The 20,459-nt window shown below is 33.7% G+C and overlaps 1 protein-coding gene and 1 long non-coding RNA gene across 5 annotated transcripts; both read right to left on the reverse strand.

Annotated features, from left to right (window-relative positions):
- Positions 1–4,083: 4,083 nt before the first annotated feature.
- On the reverse strand, positions 4,084–7,911 carry LOC108470954 (pentatricopeptide repeat-containing protein At1g09190). Of its 4 annotated transcripts, none has more exons than XM_017772490.2 (4): positions 5,257–7,911; positions 4,994–5,142; positions 4,862–4,902; positions 4,084–4,484 (listed from the first exon to the last, which is right to left on the reverse strand). In XM_017772490.2, the coding sequence occupies exon 1, from the start codon at positions 7,481–7,483 to the stop codon at positions 6,026–6,028; it is 1,458 nt and encodes a 485-aa protein (XP_017627979.1). In that variant the 5' UTR covers positions 7,484–7,911; the 3' UTR covers positions 4,084–4,484; positions 4,862–4,902; positions 4,994–5,142; positions 5,257–6,025. The 4 variants fall into 4 exon arrangements, with proteins under 4 accessions (XP_017627979.1, XP_017627980.1, XP_017627978.1 ...); XM_017772491.2 differs by having other exon boundaries at positions 4,084–4,481; positions 5,257–7,904; XM_017772489.2 differs by having other exon boundaries at positions 4,084–4,488; positions 5,257–7,904.
- Positions 7,912–15,073: 7,162 nt separating this feature from the next.
- LOC128283547 (uncharacterized) lies at positions 15,074–15,921 on the reverse strand. Its single transcript, XR_008273910.1, has 2 exons — positions 15,875–15,921; positions 15,074–15,304 (listed from the first exon to the last, which is right to left on the reverse strand). It is a non-coding gene; the product is annotated as an uncharacterized LOC128283547 (long non-coding RNA).
- Between the last annotated feature and the right edge of the window lie 4,538 nt (positions 15,922–20,459).

Below are 20,459 nucleotides of genomic sequence, written 5' to 3' on the forward strand. Positions count from 1 at the left end.
TCAAGGCTTTTGTGAAAAATTAGACTAATTGCAAGATAAGAATCATTGGATAAGACAATGGGACTGATATACGTCTCACATGTTTGGAGAGTTTTATGAAGTAGCTGGTATTGAGCATCAATTGGAAAATACTTATTCATCAACAAAATGGGGTTAATAAGAAAAATAAAAAACAGGGCTGCTATGGACATGGCATGATGCCTTCGGTTTAAAAGGTACTTGTAACACCCTAAACTCGGCTTAGACGTTACGGCCGAATCCAGCGTGTCACGTTGAAGCGTTACTGAAAAACTCATGTTTTATCTAAAATCTTTCTTAGCGTTTAGAGAGTATTTTCATTATGGGTTAAAGTGAATGGAAGCTGTGCACCAGGTAGGATGCCAGAAAAAGAGGAGGTGAGTCCATTAGACTGCTTAAGTACCAAGCTCTCTACGGATCCACTCTTAGACATGCACACAACCATTGCCACACTTTAACCGAGTGTTTGTTCATGGAAACCGATTCGTTTAAAACCAATATAAAGGTTATTAATCTTGAAAACATTTTCATTGCGGAAGCTTTGCCATGTTATCGTGATATTTTGAAAACAAGTAATCCTTTTAAAACGCGCCTAGAGCTACTCAACTTCAAACAATTAAATCAGTATCATGCCTAAGCTAACAAAACATATTAAAAACAATTAAAAGTAATTAAAGCGGCCTTATTACAACTTAAACCCAAAGCAATTAAAGTAAATAAAACTAATCAAGTCATAAAAAGAGAATTTAGCTTGCAAAACAGGTGGCCACTTCAAATCCCTCATAGCTCCAAGTCCACTATGGTTGAGGGTTACCTGCATGGATAAAATTAAGGGGTGAGTTTAGAAAACTCAGTGTGTAAAATAACCCAACCATAGTCCAAATTAGTTCAAACCACAGAAACAGATTAAGTTGGGCCTTAGCCCTATACAGAATTCAAAATGAAGCCTATAGGCCCATAACAGAAACAGAACAGATATATCATGTATGCAGAAAACCCAACCCATATCCATCCGTATACACCCACGTGCCAACCTTACACCATGTGGGGAGAGTACTCGACCCTTTCATCCGCTACACGTCACAAAATTTACAGCATGGCTGCCAAAACAGATATTGTGACAGAGTCACCAGATACAAATATTGTGGCAAAGCCACCAGAAAAGATATTTATGGCATAGCCACCAGAAACAGATATTTGTGGCATAGCCACCAGAACGCTTCCTCCATCAATAAAACCCATAACCCATGCAACAGATATACATGTCATGGCATACCACAAATAGAATTAGAATATCATGCATCTCAGTCAAAATTAACCTAGGGGTATAATGGTAATTTTGCACCTAGGGGTATTTTAGTAAATTTAACTACAGCCATTAGCGCATTAACAGAAACACTTACCAAGCGTTTTTACGAAATTGCGCATTCTGCAATGATACCGCTTGTGATTACCAAAACTAACAAACAAATCATCTCACGAACGCTCGCACGCTCGCAAGTTCACAAAATGCCGGCTTTTTGGCATTTCGGCTTTTCGACTTTTGCCGATCTAGTACATGAGTGAGTGTCATTTACACACCTGATTTGTAACCGTACGCTGGCGAGATCCACTCCCGAGTTGCCTACAATCAAGTTACTAAACGTCAGTCTACATACCGAAAACAAACTACGTGCTATTTCCCCCTTACCATATTCGGCCAACATTCCCCTTAGACCCTAGAGTTCTTACCTTTTTGCCGAAATATGGATTAGATCTAGAGATCCAATCTGAATCAGTCTTCAAACCCTTCACTGCACGCTCCCTTGTCCACGCTAACGCTTACACAATGAAAAGGAAAGAGGCACCAACGCCCTTAGTCCAAACGCTAGCCACTCTTAAGGGGTTTCGGCTTTTATCTTAAATCATAAATAATTAATGGAAGTTATTCGACAAACTTACCAATCGTTGTTCGGCCCAGAAAAGTGCTCCTATCTATGATCTTAACTCCAATCCACCGTAGTTACGAGAAAAAGCAGATTCAAGTAGCCAAAAATTTGGCTTCCTATACTACAGGTATGAGGGTTTCGGCTTTTAAAGAAAGAAAAGAATAGAGGTTCGGCTATGATGAGATTCGGCTATTGAGAAATAATGAAGAAAGGAAAATAAGGAAAGAGACAGAGAGAGAAGAGTGTGGGTTCGGCTATGGAGAAAAGAAAAGATGGAAGAAAAGAAAAGGTGAGAAGGGGAGTAGTATTCGGTTATAGAGAAAACAGCACAGTGAGGGCTTCCAAGTTCGGCAATTAGCAGAATGAAAGGGAAAGAAAAAGAAACCCTAAGCCAAACCTATTTCGGCAAGCCAAAAGAAGAAAAGAAGGAAAAAGAATTGCCAGGGACGGCACCACACTTCCCAAATGCTGAAATCCCCCCTTCAAAGACCTAACCGAAACTCCCTACACTAGAGACCCTTGGCCGGCCAAGAGTTTTGTTCAAAAAAAAAAGTAATACCTCAAATTGCTTACCTTGTGTGACTTGAACCTTAGCTCCCCCTAAAGATCTACACGCCACTCCCCCAAACACTTATGTGGCATCACATGCCACTCTACCACAAGTCTCTTGTGCCCTATTTTACCATCTTTTAATTTAAAAGCCCACAACGCCCGAACCCTCTCTTTCTAAAATTGGAAATTTAGAAATTGCCTTTAATTGGATTTACTCTTGGGCTTTTTAAAGGCCCACTAACATACTCAAACCCACAACAGACAGTTAAAACACATAATTTCTAGAATTTATTGAAAATCACAGAAATCCCAAAAATTGGGGCGTTACAGAACTTGCCTAAAAAATTTTAGGCAGAGGCTGTAAACACCTTCAATGTCTCCCTTAAAGGTTTTTAGATGCATATGTTATGCTTATATTCCAAAAGCCAAAAGAGATAAGATGGAAAGAAAATATCATTTTGGAATCTTCGTTGGTGACACCAGGAAGAAGGATTGTTAACTTCAGTGAGCATGCATCTTGGAATTAAAGTAAGTCTGAAGTTGAGAATTTTAAGCAATGTCTGTTTGGACTTGGTTTACCTCAAGATCAAGTTGAAGTTGAAAATAATGAAAAATCTGATGATGAGCATCCTATAAAAGATACTGCACCATTTTCAAATGTTTATGAGAGAAGCAATATAACAGTTTTAGAACTTGCTAACTTTGAGGGAGCTATCTTTGAAGGTTAGAAAGAAGCCATGCAAAATGAAATGTCTATTATTCATAAAAATGAAACTTTGGGTGCTCCTTGATAGTCCAATGCATAGTATTGTTATAAGTGTTAAATGGGTGTTTAGAACCAAGCTAAATGTTGATGATTTTGTCGATAGATTAAAAGCAAGACTAGTGGTAAAAAGGATATTATCAACAGTTTAGAGTGAACTATTCTAAAACCTTTGCACCAGTGGTAAGGTTAGACACCATTAAATTGTTGCTAGCTTTGGCAGCTCAAATGGAATGAAACATCCGTTAACTTGATGTTGAATCAGTGTTCTTAAATGGCTCTTGAAGGAATAAATTTATATCGAGCAATCACCAGGGTTCATTGTGGAGGGAAATGAATCAAAAGTCTATTAGCTTAAGAAAACTTTGTATGACCTGAAGTAGACACCCAGAGCCTGGTATGAGAGGATAGATTATCACCTGCTGAAGTTGGGTTTTGAAACGAGTCTAAGTGAGCCTACCTTTTAGGTTAAGAATCAAAAGAAGAAACTTTGTTGATAGTACCTTTATATGTTGATGATCTCTTGGTAACTGGGAGTAGTGAACAATTGTTGATATCAAACTTTTAAATCATGCATATAAACTACTTTTAGTGAGTTAGTATTGGACTCGTAAAGCTAAACTCTACAATCCATTTAGAGGCCTATCCGATTGATATTTAATATTGAAATGCATTGTCATTAGATAAAACAAACTAATGTAATCTTTTAAAGATTTAAGATTCTTTTTGATAGAAAAGATTTAAGAGTTTTAGTTGAGATAAATAGTAAATCAGATGTTATTCTCTTATATGATAGGATGAGGCAGCTTATACCCTATAGACTTCGGTAACTAGACCTCTTCATATAAGCATTTGTAATTTGAGGGGTATTACTGAAACATGACAATATTCTTCTAAAATAACAGTGAGAAGCTAGTTTTCAACTATAATATACTAACTGTATAAGAGTAGTATGTGATACGGGCTCCGCTCTAACTTTGTTTCTAGATATAAAAATAACTAGTTACACCCACCACAACCAACATTAGGCTTAGAAGCCTCATTCTTAATATTGACGGTCTCATTCTCTTCCTTGGTTGTTTTCACCACGGCAGCAGGTACTGGAACTGGTGCAGCATGATGGCTTCCCTTGGTAATATCAGGTTTCACATCTTCCTTCTTTGGGGTGCATACATAGTTCCCAGAACCGCAGCAGCTCTTCCTTTTCATTTTTGCTTTCACTGCTAGCTTCAGGAATTGAGATGTTATAAATAAGGCAAAGGGCAATTTTTGAGACTATGGATAGATGGATGGAATGGAGTGTGGAAGAGTAGCAATTTATAGTAGCAGAGAAGAGACCAATACTATTCATATTGGATCCTTTCATCTTTCATGAACCAAAAATCCCTCAAAGTTGGTGTCCAATTAATTAAATTGAGTGCAATGTACAGGTCCCCTCTATTATCTTATGAACCCCTCCCCTCCCATAATTTGAGCATTTATGAATTGACAAGCTCTTAGACCACTAAGTCTTCAAGCTCTAATTCCCCCTTAAGTCAAGCAGAGGAATACTGTTTCCTATAAATGTATCAGAAAAGAATTGTACTACATTGGAACTGACCCTTGAGACCTCCGGGTTAATGGTCCATGGATGAAGTGATCCTGAGGAAGATGATGGGGAACATTATAAGTGAAGGATAAAAAACTATTAACTCATCCAAAGTGAAACATGAAAGCCTCACAATTAACTTACCTTATCAAAGATTAAATGCATCAAATGAGGTGAATGTTGAAGAATGGAAGAAACAAAATGCATATCTTGGCAACTTCATATTTTCAAATGGATCAAATTGCAGAACTTGGGTAAATTATCAAGCTCTTCCTCAACCACCTGGAGGAAGCCTGCCACATACGAAAACACTAATTAGTATCAAGCCACATATGAAAACAGTAATGATATTATCAAGTATGCACGGCATAGCTATGTTTATCAAGGGAGGAAGTTAAAGAACTTACAAATGTAAGGCGTGTGGATAATTCAAGTTTTGAGCATTGGAGATGCCTTGGAAAAGCTTCATGATTGATAAGGTAACCCAAAAAGTTAAAGAGGCTGAAGCACTCGTGCAAAATCCCACCAGAGAATGTTCCACAAGATCAAGATATTCAAGTTTTGGTGCTTCAACAACATAAAAAACTACCAAATCTATCTGAGTGTCCTAAACGTTGCCATCTTAGAATCTTCAATGAAGGTGAAATAACAGAAAACTTCTGGTTTTTACTAAAATGAGATTCTGATTGTCTGAGTTCCATACATAGTTCTTCAAGAACCAGACAGCCTGATAAAAGATTCTTCAATGAGTTTTTATCCTCAAATAGGAGGACTTTAGCAAGATGGAGATTCTTAAGACTTCAAAAACTGACCTTTTGGGGGGGCATCCAGACAGATAACAGCTCTATAAATGCAATCTAAATTTCAGATTACCAGCTTTTGGCACTGAAAAATGGTAGGAGGCATCTTGATAGCTAGAAACTTACAATCAATTGCAATATGAAAATCAATCTTCTCAAAATCATTTGTACGTGCAGCATCAATCCATGTGATATTAAGGCCCCGCCTAATTTAATTCTCAGAGAATAAAACAAGGAAATCTCCAAAAGATTCTACAGTTTAAGCTTTTGGCATTTGGTGGTGGAACAAAATATAAAGTATTTAAATGGAGGGAAAGGAAGGCAGGTTCAGATTCTATAATTATCAAAATCATATAGTACAACGATTAGAATGTAATCACCCTGTCATGCTTTGCCCTACTGCTTTTTTAACACTCTTTTCCCTCATCAATACTCTTATTTTCTCTACTTCATCCCATCTCCCTTCTTCTGCATAAATGTTTGACAACAATACATAATTACCTGAATTCCATGGCTCAAGATTGATAAGTTCTTTAACAGCAAGTTCTGCAAGCTCTAGTTCACCATAAGTACGACAAGCACTGAGCAAAGAACCCCATAAAGTAGCATTAGGCTGAAAATGCATGCTCCTAATCAGGTCATAAGCCATTCTCACGCATCCACCGCGTGAAAGGAGATCAACCATGCATCCATAATGCTCAAGTTTAGGATCAATATGGTAATTTTTGCTCATTACATCAAACAACTCTTGCGCTTTTTCAAGCAACCCTGCATGTGTACAGCATGTTAGCACCCCTATAAAAGTCGCATCATTAGGCCTCTCACCATTGTTTATCATCTCCTCAAACAACTCCACCCCAAGTTTTCCTCTTCCATTAAAAGCCAGACCTGAGATCATGGTATTCCATGACACAACGTTCTTACAAGGCATATCTTTAAAAACCTGAAGGGCCGTTTCCAAATTTCCACCCTTACTATAAAAATCAACCAATGCATTTCCCACGGAAATCACGTTTCGATAAAGCTTGCTTGACTCGGCATAAGAATGAATCCATTGACCAATATTAACATCCCCTAAATGAGCACAAATAGGCAAAACAATAACCACGGTAGCTTCATCAGGTTGGAACCCCAGCTCCCTCATTTCGTGAAAAAGTTCCAAAGCTTCACTATGCCTCCCACTCTGTGCTAAGTAAGAAATCATCGAATTCCATGAAACTACACTCCTCTCGCTCATCTGCCTAAATAAACTTAACCCCAAATCGACATCCCCTCTCTTGCAAAACCCACGAATCATCAAATTCCAAATGATGACATCCCTTTTAGACATTCCATCAAACACCTTCTTTGCTTCCTCCATTCTCCCACTAGAACTGTATAACTCCAGAATCCCAACCTGAACTGAGCCAAAAAGCTCGAACCCAGATCTAAGAACTTCCCCATGAATGCATTGTCCGATTCTTACATCACAAAGACCCGAACATGCCTTCAGCAAAGGCGAAAACGTGTATTCATCGGGAAAAATCCCGTGAGCTTTCATTGAAGAAAACAAGGTAACAGCTTCTTCAAAGGGACCATTAAGGGAGTACCCTTTGACCATGGAGTTAAAAAGCAAAATGTTGGGGTTGTGGGTCTGCAAAAACACAAAGTTCGCGTAGTCCATTTTGTTGAGGTGACCACAAACAGATACAAAATGGGAAAGGATTTGGTTGGATTGGTGAAGACATTGACGGATGAAATGAGCATGGATTTGCCGGAGGTTGCATCGAGTTTTCTGGCCATGGAGGAGGCGAAGGATCTTGCGCTCCATCGCTAGGGATGCTCTGCTCATCATGTTATTTCTAATGGCATTTGAAAGCTATGTCTTTTGTTTTGAGTCACATGTATGATAATATGGGATATATTTTGTGGGCGAATTTGCATAAAATTGTAAAGAACAGCTAAATGAATAGTCAGAATTCAAGTATTTGGTTCCAACCATTGCCATTGTTATGAGTTCCAAGCTGGAGGTAACCTGGCATTAAAAGTTCTTTTTCATTTAATTGGGATACAAGTTAATCCATTCAACTCAATTAAACAGATTTTATAAAAAATCAATATCCCTTTATGAACTAATACCCAATTAATTTCCAGTTTAACCAGTCTAGTTTAATTCAAAAAACTTTGGATACAAGTTAAGGTTGATAAGATGATTTCATTTGTTTGTGTTTCACTCGGATGGGATACATGGGTAAGTAATTGTATCCTAATTTAGATATAGGATCGAATTTGGGTTAAATTCATATACAATATTAATGTTATATATAGAAGTAATTTTCTTGGTCCTGCAAAAGAGGTCTTAAATTTTGTCTATATTTATAAATGGTTAACTCGAATTCATTTAAATCCGCTTATATTATTGTTATATTTTTAGAATATAATTACTTTTATTTAATATTTAATAATTATGCATATTATCATCATTATATATATTTTTTAATTAAATTTATAAAAGCTTAACATGTCGAGTCTGGTTAGGTTTGGGCATTGAATTTTAAAGCTCAACTCATATTTAAACGGGTCTAATTTTTTTACCTAAGCCTATCTTTCGAGCTTAGTCCTATTTTTTTTTGTCGAAACCAGGGTATCCACCACTAGTAGCAGTGACTATTTCCCTTATTCCGAGTGTTTTCTATAGAAGTAAACGATTAGCCATGAAATTGCTCCATTCTCATAGGCGAGGGGATTGAACCCTCAACCTCGTGGTTAAATGATGATGTAAGCAACTATTATATCACGTCTCATGGTTTAGTCCTACAATTTCATTGAATACACATTTGGTACCTAAAATTACAAGTTGCCATAGAAAAAAAGTATACTATTTTCTTTTTCCACTTAACTTACCCAGCTACCCTCATAGTAATTTGTTGATACATGGTATCGATGGAGGTAGAGAATGACGAGAGGGAGTGGTGTTGAAGGAGGCTGGCTCACTCATTCTTGGGTCGAGAGTCAAAAAAGTAGAGGCACTCAAGATGATTGCTTAATGCATTAGGATTGAGAATGGAGAGGAGTCCCTCCACAATGTTGATACATTGGGGTATTTATAATTAAGTGATGGCTTTTACTTGATTATGCTACTTAGTAGGCTCTGAGTGGTCCAATAGAGGGTCTAATCTGGTCCAAGTTTAGGTAAGAATATAACAATAATTCATCTCCTAATCAAGAGTTAGGTTATAAAATAGTGTCTCAAGACCATCTACATGGTGGAGGGTACAATTTATTAGTTGGATGACTCGAGAATATACAATGCCTTGTGAGGCTATTAAAATTTATTTGTACCTATAATAATTTATTGGTAGATGGTGTTCCTATTCATGGTTGGCTCATATAAATTTCGATTTATAATTTAGTGGATGGTATGTCTATTGGCTCGACAATCCGAAAATGAATAACATATTATACAATAAAAACGTGTCATATATATATTATGGATGCAATTATTGAAAATATAAAATAGAGGAGGTTGAAGCCATCTACTGGTAATAAAATATAAGAGATGCAACTCATTCGTTAATAATATGAAACTTAAAAAAATACATACCATCAATTAACGATATAAAATGTAAGAAATGTGTAATGCCCTGCATACCATCAATACATTCTTTTTCTTACATGGGACTTCTCCCACTAGTCTACACTTTCTTGTTACAAGAATTTCCTTTTTCCCATTTTAACTTCCTCAATTACGAAAAAAAAGCATAATTGTTTCTTTTTATAAAATTCTTTTAATTTTTAATTTAATATTTCACTTTCTTTTAGTTTTTAAATATGTAATTATTTGTCTAATCACTTTAAAATAGATGAAAAAGTTAATTTTATTAAGGTGGCATTTACATGGCGCTTTATTTTTAAAAAATAAAAATATTTTATATTTTGTAATTTTATAATAAATTTATTTTTAAATGATTTTCTGTCATATTAAAATTTAATTAATTACTGACATGGTATTCACGTGTGCATGGTCAACTAAGTTTATAGATATTAACTTTTTCATTCATTTTGGGTGGTTTGACAAACATACTAAAATTTAAATAAAAACTAATATAAATTTTTTATAAAGTTGAAAGGCCAAACAGATCATTATACTTTAAAAAATAACATTGTATAGCTCATAACTTTAAAAATATTTAAATTTAAAATGATTTGAATTCCTAATAAATCAATTCAAAAACTTAAATCTCATATCCAATTCAAACTTAAAAGAAATTAAAATTAAAATTAACTTAATCCGAAATTTAAGAATAACAAATTTTAAATTTTAAAATCACTTGATTTAACACAAAATTAATTTAATCCTATCTATTCAGAACAGAGATAAGGGATTAAATATTTGATGGGAGAAGGAAGAAAAATTAACATAGTGGACTTGTTGTACAAACCCATAACTCAAAATCTACATGAAAAACCCGTCCTCTACAAGGGGACTTTAGTTGAAGTGATTTTGCCCCACATATTGCTGCTGGAACTGGGACCTTATATGCTACTTTTGGCTTCTATTGGCAACAGCTAACCCAAAGCTTATCTACAAACTAAATCTGATTATGGATTGAGTCATTTTTTAAGTCTGAAAGTTTATTTGAAAAGTAAAAAATTTTAAATAAAAATATAGACTAAAAAAATAGATTTGAACAAAAAGTAAAAATGGGCTGAATTTTTGGTAGGATTTTTTTTATTCGGGCCTAGTCGAATCACTCTAAACTTTTTTTTGTTTTATTTTGCTACCTTTTTAGTGTTATTTTGTTGTCATTTTACAATAGTATTGCTTCTATTTTATTATTATTGTTTGAATACTGTATATAACTCTTTTATATTGTTAATTTTGTTATTATTTTAAAGTCATTTATTTGTTAAGTTGCAACTATCTTAATATTATTTAAGTATAATTTTTTAATATTTTTTAATTTGTTGAAAATATTTATTTTAATATTTTTAATGTATTATATTTTTATATTTGTTTTAAATAAAAATAATCTAAAAAGAAGTTATACAGACAAACTAGATCAAGCTCGGCTTAATATTTTTAACTCAAGTTGAGTTTAAAAAAAAATTTAAACTCATATTTTGAACCGAACCAAATCCAAACATAAAAAACAAATTTAAAATTTTTAGTTAACTTTACTGGACCGGTTCATAAACAAATCTACTTCAAACCAATTATATGGATAATGATGGACGTAAGACTATTGGGAAAGGCAGAGAGGTGATGTGTTTTGTTGGATTTTTCAATTTCCGATTGTCCTAAAACGACAAGATGATCACAAGATGGAAGGAAAAGATAAAGAAGAAGCCAAAAGAGTATTAATCCATTTGTTTGAAACTGGTAACACTATCAAAATCAATGCCAAAGTCCCTTAATCTTAACCTCCTTTATGTCCATGTCTCATCATCCCCTTTCATGTCTTCATCTACCTAATTACTTCTGCATTGGTACGCTAATGTCGGTTTATTTTTGTTTATTATTCCAAATTTATTAATATTTTTAAAATATTTAATATATGTATTATTTAAATGAATGAGGTTAAATAAATTTTAAATATAAAATATTTATTAATAAATTTTGGGATGTTCTTGAAGGACTACAAGTAACTCGAAATCTAGGGCTAAAAAGGAGTGTTTAAGATGGATAATATGCAATTATTCATTTTATTCAAGCAATTTCAGTAGAGCAACATCACTTAATTGTGTTACGAGTTTTTAAAAATCTATTCCAACTATTTTGAACAGTTCAGATTACATATATATTTAAAGAGGGTAACCGGTAGTTGATAGTTTGACATGAATAGCGTCCTCAAAACCTCTGGATACGTATATCTACATGCAACCGTCGGATACAAAAATATGTAAACTATAAAAATGGGTCAAAGTGGATTGTCCCACACTAGCACTTCCACGTAATAACTCTACCAAAAGCGATCCTATTACCGGAATAGCTTCTAGAACACCTGTTACAATTTTGATTGCCCAATAACCAATTTGGTCCCGAGGTAAGGAATAACCTGTTATGCCAAAAGATGCGATCAACACAGCTAGAACCATGCCTATAACCCAAATTAATTCGTGATTCTTCAACTGTTACACAATAATTACTCTAAAATAACTTTTTCTCGTCTAAAAATAAACAAAAAAAAAATATCATTACATGTAATATTGTAACAGTCTAATTTTCAATGGTGTCGGAACAGTGATTTGAGATCACTAAATCCGACAAATGAGTAGGAAATATTATTAATTTAGTGAGTATAAGTTAAACGTGAAGTTAGGAAAAATTTTGAAATAGTGAATAGTGTACTAAAAAATATATATATTAAAATAATTAGAATCGAAAACGAGGTATCGAGACCTCGGGAATTTTAAATCAAGCCATAAATATTTTTATAAATATTTATGGAGTGTTACTAAGTTAGTATTAAAGTTTCGTCAAGAAATTTTAAAGTACTGATAGCTAATTGAACAAAAAAGACTAAATTGTATCAAATGCAAAATTGTAGGAAATGATTAAATAGCTTAAATGATAAAAGAAAGAGGGTTTAAAAGGAAAATAGACCCAAGGTCTATTTGGGTTGGACGGCAAGGGCATGAAATCAGCAAGAAAATAAGGAGAATTAAGGGAAAAATTGCAAAATTGCAAAATTTTCTTAATAAAGCTAGGACTAAAGTGGAATTATCTAGATTTCTCTTTATTTTTCTGCATTCTCATCAGAAAAAACACCATGGAAGAGTTCCCTTAAGCTTCTTTTCATATTTTTACTGCAAGTAAGTTCAATTATTGATTATTTCTTGAAATTTTTGTGTTTTTGTGACTTTTACAACTAGGTCCACTTGTTGAATTCATTAGTTTCTTATTCTATGAAAGAAATTGAAAGTTGCTATGAATATGTGTTGGAAGTATATGATGATTTAGCATGGAATTAGAGCTTTAAATTGTTTATATACTGATTTTATTGAAAGAATTGAATAGAAAGTGAATATTTGGGACCTAAATTGTAAAAGAGTTTGAAGTTAGAGTTTTATGTGGAAATTCTGAATTTAAATAGTTATGAAATAACTTATAATGTCTAGGAAAAGTATTAATTGAGAAAATTAGCTTAATTGAGGGGTTAATTGAGTAAGGACTGAATTGTATGAACTGTGAAATTTGGGGCAAAATGAAAATCAACATTTTACACTAAAACAGTTTTGGACAGCAGCAATAGTCTAACTTTTAAAAATCACAAAAAATTGTATAAATTGAATTAGAGAATGAATAAAATGTGAAATTAAATATTATTAAGTCTAGTTTCTTATAGAAGAAGCGGTGTAAGCAATGGAATTGTAAATCATGAGATATAATAAGTTTTGTGAGACAATGTCAGAATAATTTCGGGTTCCCCTGTTCTGAATTTGGAAAATCATAAAAAATTGGATAAAAATAATTATGGGCTTAAATTTATATTTTTAGAATCCTGAATGAGTCTATTTTCGAAAGAAATAAACAGAAACATCATTCGAATTCTATACGAGGAGATAATTAATTTTTAGTGAAGAAGGGTTGGAACTGTTAGACAGCAGAATAGGGGAAAATTTAAAGAATAAACTGTACATATTACCTAAACCAAAAATTTTGAAAATTTTATGGTAAGAATATATATGAGTCTAGTTTCATGGAAAATTAGTGGATCTTAATTTGGAGTTCCATAGCTCCAGATATAAATAATTTAGTGACTATGATACGGATGGATAGCTTTGAATATACATATAAGTCAATAGTGAAATTATTGATAATGTTACTTGTAAGCATGATATATACATTAAGGATGTGGAATGGAGAGGAGGAGGAGGAAAATATATATGAATATTTAGCTAGCATGGCTAATTTGCATGTTTTGAGCTCAGGGACTAAATTGAATAAAAGTAAAATTTTAGGGGTAATTTTGTAAAAATATCAAAAATGACTAAATTGAAGGGAATGAATTGTTTTATTATCTAAATTAATAAATTGAATGAAATTATCAATTTAAGATTGGGTGAAATTTGGGAAAATGGTAAATTACCAATATGCCCCTAAATCTTGATATTTCTGCAATTTAGTCAGGTAGGTTCGTATATCTTGAATGAGCATGTAAATATGACAATTTAAATATTGTATCGTATTATATATGACGTTTGAATTGAATATATGAAAAAGGATGTTAAATGAAACATGAAAATGAATACTAAATAATATAAATTAATTGAAATTATTCTGAAAATCTCGGTAATGCCTCGTATCCTATCCTGGTCTCAGGTACGGGTATGGGGTATTACAAATATTATTTGAGTATAAACCCTAGCCAAGAGTGCTTTGCTTAGTATCCTAAAGAGAACAAATTTTTGTGGCTTAGGATGGAGGAGAGTGGTGGCGCAGAGGGTTTTAAAGGAGATGAGATCTCCCTTCTGGCGGAGGAACTAATCCAATTATCAGTCAAAAGCTCGATGGTGGTACCAAGTGAAAAACCAACCTTATTGTGCACAATATGGATGAAGAAATTCTATAATCCAGATAGTTTTCGGGCACAGATGAAAAGTATTTGGAAGACAAGAAAGAAGTTTGAGATTAAATTGGAAGGGCTGAATCTATTTTTGATCATGTTTGAAAGCGAAGAAGATCTGGGATTAGTTATAGAGGGGCAGCCATGGCTATTCCGGAAAAATTTAATAATTTTTGTGTAACGTCCCCCTACCCGAGACCGTTGCCGGAGTCATGCAGGAGACATTACAAAACTTATCTTAGCACTTAAACAGTTTTCGTAGTAAACTATCCATCTGCGTCACGGTCGCTAAAAAAATCATATCTCGAGTTACGAAACTCGAAATCCAATTCCATAAATTTTTCCTGAAACTAGACTCATATATATACTTACTAATTTTTTTCTAGAATTATTGGTCAGGCCAATTAGTATAGTTTATTAGAAAAAGTCTCCCCTGTTTCAGGGTTCGGCTACTCTGACCCTTGTGCACTACGAATCAAATTTCTTCCTGTACAGAAATCCAATGACTATTCCATTTGTTTCAATTAAAAATAGACTCAATAAGGAATCTATACATATAAAGTTTGAGTCCTAATTCTTAATACACAATTTATGGTGAATTTATAAAGTCAAAACAGGGAATCCATAAATTGCTCTAACCCTGTTTCACCATAACGTAAATATCTCATAAAATACAACTCTTTTACCTATTTTGTTTCTTCCATATAAAAATAGATTCATTAAGCTTAAATTACATATTTTATTCATCATCTAATTCACTTTATACAATTTTTGGTATATTTTAAAAGTTAGACTACTATTACTGTCCAAATCTGTTTTAGTATAAAATGTTGATAACTAAGTTTATAACATCTTCATTTCTTCTCTCTACAATATTTACCAACACTTCCTCTTATTACTCTTCACTAACATATCAAAACATACCATACTTAAGGTTTTGGTAACATTTACAAAACATACCAAAATATCACTTAACAACTTAGATACTTTCAAAATGACCAAAAGACATCCTAGGTACAATGCCATTTTCCAAAAAGATAGAAACTTCACCAATTTGAGTTCGGGGATCGGCTTGTATGCTGAGTCCTTATACTTTCATACCTAGCCTGCGCACGGAAACAAACCGTACGCTGAGAATACTCTAAGTGGTATTTCTATAAACAATAGCTTAATCAACTTTAAAACATGGTAATTCAAACACATTATTGCTATTATTCAATATCAATCAGTACTTTAATAACCTTTACTTTATTTACCCTTATTAACATAACTCGGACACTAACGGATACACGGATCCAACCCACACTCCGGGATAAGCACATAGTGCTTCATCGGAACAAATCCGGAACTTTAACATTATAGTACACAAAGTACTTCATCGGAACAAATCCGGAACTTTAACATTATAGTACATAAAGTACTTTATCGGAACAAATCCGGAACTTTAACAGTAGTCGACACATAGTGTCTCATTGACTCAATGTCGGAATATCCCAATACTTCCAATTTCTATGACATGTCAACTATATTCGATCGGCCGACACTTTTTATTAATAGGGTATTCAAAATCACATTCATTTCAATATGGTAAAAATACTTACCTCATTCACATTTTCATACAATATAAATATCAAATATAGCAATAACGATTAAGCTCGGTTTATAGAAATACAAACCACTATTTATCGAATTTAATCGATATCTTCGTTCACTTTCTCTTTTCCCTTCTTTGATGACGTATCCGGTGCTACGTTTGCTACTAACAATCATACAATTAAAAATCATCAATATACTAATTCATAAAACACATTTTCACTTTCTATCAAACTTTTACAAAAATTTCAATTTCGTCCTTTTTCCATTACTAATCTTTTTTCTTTAACTTAAGCTTCATATTCTCTTTTAATCAACTCATTAACAATTTCTAACTCATAAAATTCATTATAAAACATAAATTTTGAGCTCTATTCAACTTAATCCCTATTTAAACCTAACTTAGAATTCTTTTAATAAATCACTCAATTTTCACTTCTAACTTCAATTTCTATCAATTTAACCCATAAAACCTCAATTTATTCAACTAAATCAATATCTAAAATTTTCTATTTTTCATCATTTTAACCTCATACATGTAGAACTTTGAATTAGGCATCCATAAACATAAAAATTATAAGAAAATAAGCTAAAACATATTACCAATCAAGCTTTAGGGCCTTAATCTTCAAATTTCCCTTTTCTATTTCTTTCTTTCTTTCTTTCTTTCTCACGTTTGCTCTCTGTAACTCTTTCTATCTTTCTTTCTTTCTTTCTTTTTTTTAACTTACTCATAAATCTATATTCAATATAATAATATTAATAATATAATATTATTCTAATAAAACAACTTAATCTATAAGAAAAACTACTTTAACACATTTAATATCTTTACCAACTATTACACATGTTATATCATACATTCACACACATGGCACTTAGGGTCTAATTGCTAGATTAGTCCCTTTACTAATCTTTAATCTATAATTAAACTTTTATACCGTATGCAATTTAGTCCTTTAAACTAAATTCAAGCTACTTCACTTAATTAAACACTAAATAACCATTCAACTATAATTCATAAATATTTCTAATAAATATTCATGAATTAATTTCACGGAAACAATACTCAAACTCAATTTCTGATATCGTAACTTTTGGTTCATTACATTTTGATCGGTTGATTAGATTGATAGAAAGAAGTCAAATCCGACTTAATTCATCCCTTTTTTGGATAAAGATTGGACCATGTTCTCTAGAATTTGATAAAAAAGATTTGTTGTATGCTGTAGAGGTTGCTTTTGGAGGCGTCTTCAGATCTGAAACAATTGGGGAATTCTGTCGGCTGAGAGTCAAGCTTGATGTGCAAAAACCCTTGTGAAGGGGTATTTTTATCTCAACGAAAAATCAAAGTAAGTCCTAGATTCCTTTTAATTATAAAAAATTACCTACATTCTGTTTTGGTTGTGGAAGGATGGGGCATGGGCTCATGGAGTGCCAAGAGTTTACACCTGAAGAAAGAAACAAAATTAGAATTGATCCTCCTTTTTCACTAGCTTTGAAAGCAGAATTAAAATTAGTTGGAAGAGAGAGTCTAGCGTTTAATGCCAGTTCAAAAAAGATGTTGCCCCAATGTTTATACGTAGGAAATACTGAGAATTCTCCTGAATTAAACTTACAAGTGGAGGAAATAATATTATGTCCCAAGTTAATTCACAAGGCACAGATAAAGAGCTAGCGTTAAAGCTGCAGGAGGGTAAAATAGATGTTGAAGATAAGGCGACTGGGGCAATTAAAAACTCTACAGAAATTTTGAAATTAGCAAAGAAAGTGAGTTAGAAGCGAATCGAGATAGAAAGAGGGGTGGACGCTTTTAATGGCAAAAGTATATTGAGGAAAAGGAAATCGGAAGGGATTGCTTTTGAAGGAGATGATCCAAGATTCTTTCGTGAAGATGAAACAAAAAGAATGAAGTATGAAGCCAAAGAATGTCAAACTACAAAAGATACAATTTTTTCGGATGAATATTTCCTACAGAATTATGATTTTCACCAATATAGATCGGCGGCTACCAAGAGGCATGCCGACCGGGCACAATGAAAACCATATGCTGGAATGTTCGTGGATTGGAGAGTCCACGGGCAACTCGAAGGCTTCAGTATTTGCTGAACCAACATAAGTCCCGGATGGTTTTCCTTATGAAGACCAAAATTGATGGAAAGTGCATGAAAAAAATTAAGAGGAGATGTGGTTTTGAAAATGGAATTGATGTAGGAGCAGAAGGGTCTAGAGGAAGAATTTGTATGGCGTGGAAAACAGGAATTACTATAGTTCTCAAAAATTTCTCAAGAAGTCATATTAATGTAATGGTAAAGGAGGAAAATGTCAATGAAGAGTGGAGATTTATAGGATTTTATGGCTCGCCTTATGTTCAGGATAAGAACGCCTTATGGAATATATTAAGGCAATTGGGTAAAGATCAAAACCATCCATGGCTAGTTTGTGGTGATTTTAATGAAATAATGTACTCTTTTGAAAAAAGTAGTGGCCAACCGAGGGAAAAAAAAAGAATGGGAGCTTTTCACGAAGTTCTTAATGAATATCAATTAATAGATGTGGGTTACATGGGGGTTTGGTTTACATGGGAGCGTGGAAACTTACCGGAAACAAATATTAAAGAAAAACTTGATAGGGGCGTGGCAAATGAGAAATGGATGCGACTTTTTCTAAATGGAACTATTCATCATTTAACGCATACGATTTCAGATCACTGCCCCTTACTTATAAGTACTAATAATGGGAAAAGTAATAATGGAAGCCAAAGTTTCAAATTCGAGGCATGGTGGACAATGGAGGAATCTTTTGAACAAGAGGTTAGAAGAGCATGGGAGTCTTCGGATGGATCTATATGCGAAAAACTAGATAGGCTACAATTCAGCCTAGTGGGGTGGGCTAACGTAATAAAGAAAGAACGAGTTGGTTTAAAGAACAGGCTCACAAAGGACCTTGAAGAATTAATGGCAAGCGACAGAGATAATATCACTATGGAAAAGCTGATCGATACTAGGATTCGACTCAATATGGAGATTGACAAAGATGAAATGTACTGGGAACAAAGGGCACGAGCTAATTGGCTTCAATTAGGGGATAAGAATACAGCCTTTTTTCACAAGTATGCTTTAGTACGTAAACAAATAAATACTATAAATAGGCTGGAAGGCGATGGAGGACAGGAAATCACTAATGAGTTGGCAATTAATGAGGCTGCTTCAAATTATTTCCAAAATCTATTCATATCGAAGGGTGTGGGAAATTTATCCCATATACTAAAAGGAATAAATACTAGTATTTCAGCTGATATAAATGCAGTTTTAATTGCACCATTTACAGCAAAAGAGGTTTTTTCAACTCTGAAAGGAATGGGGCCTACTAAAGCGCCATTTCATGATGGTTTTTAAGCACTATTTTTTCAAAAATTCTGGCACATTGTAGGTAAGGATGTTGAGAAATTTTGCTTGGGAATTCTGAATGATGGAAAGAATCTTGATTTAGTAAATCTTACCGATATTGTGTTTATCCCAAAACTACCAAAACCTACAAGTCTAGCTAATTTCAGACCTATCAGCCTATGCATAGTTTTATACAAAATTGTGGCAAAAACAATTACTAATCGTTTTCAGGGGGTCATTGGAAGAAGTATAAACAAGGCCCAAAGTATTTTTATTCTAGGAAGACTAATTACAGATAACGTGCTAATAGCTTATGAACTCTTTCACACATTGCAGAAAAAACAGACCGGGGAAAAAGAGTTGAATAGGTTTTTCTAAAGGAAGTTATGCTGAAAATGGGATATGCAAAGGAATGGGTGTCATTGATTATGAAATGTATCTCCACAGCCTCCTACACAGTCAACATCAATGGAAGAAGAGGAATTGCTTCTAAACCCACCTAAGGGCTCCGTCAAGGTGATCCACTTAGCCCTTTTCTATTTCTAATATACAGTGAGGGACTCTCGTCTTTAATAAGAATGGCGACAACTGATGGTTTTCTAAAAGGAGTAAAAGTAAGTAGAAGAGGCCAACGATTTCCCACCTATTGTTTGCAGATGATAGTATAATGTTTGGCCAAGCGACAAATAAAGGAGCACGAATCTTAAAAGGTATCTTGAAAGAGTACGGATAGTATTCAGGACAATGTGTGAATTTGAGTAAGTCAACAGTTTTCTACAGCTCAAATACAACAAAAAGAGATAAAGTGGAGGTATCAAGAGTATTAGGGGTGAGATGCTCAACAAATCTAGAAAAATATCTTGGACTCCCTAATGTAGTAGGCAGACAAAAAAAGGAAGCTTTTCAGAATATAAAGAATAAAATTAAATCAAAAATTGATAGTTGGAGCATAAGATTATTGTCACAATGGGGTAATGAGGTTTTTATCAAGTCAGTGCTTCAAGCAATTCCAGCATATGCTATGTCATGTTTTCTCCTACCAAAATCTTTTTGTGGGGGAGTTGGAAAATATTTTTTCGAAATTCTGGTGGCAAAAAGGGCAGCGTAGAAAAGGGATACATTGGTGTCAATGGAAATATATGTGCCGATTAAAAGAGGAATGGGGTATGGGTTTCAAGAATATGTCGCAATTTAATATCTCACTACTAGCTAAGCAAGGATTGAGGATTATTAATAATCAGGATTCATTGGTCACACAAGTTTTTAACGCAAAATATTT

The sequence above is a fragment of the Gossypium arboreum genome, chromosome 11 (assembly GCF_025698485.1).
Source record: "Gossypium arboreum isolate Shixiya-1 chromosome 11, ASM2569848v2, whole genome shotgun sequence".
Taxonomy (NCBI): Eukaryota; Viridiplantae; Streptophyta; class Magnoliopsida; order Malvales; family Malvaceae; genus Gossypium; species Gossypium arboreum.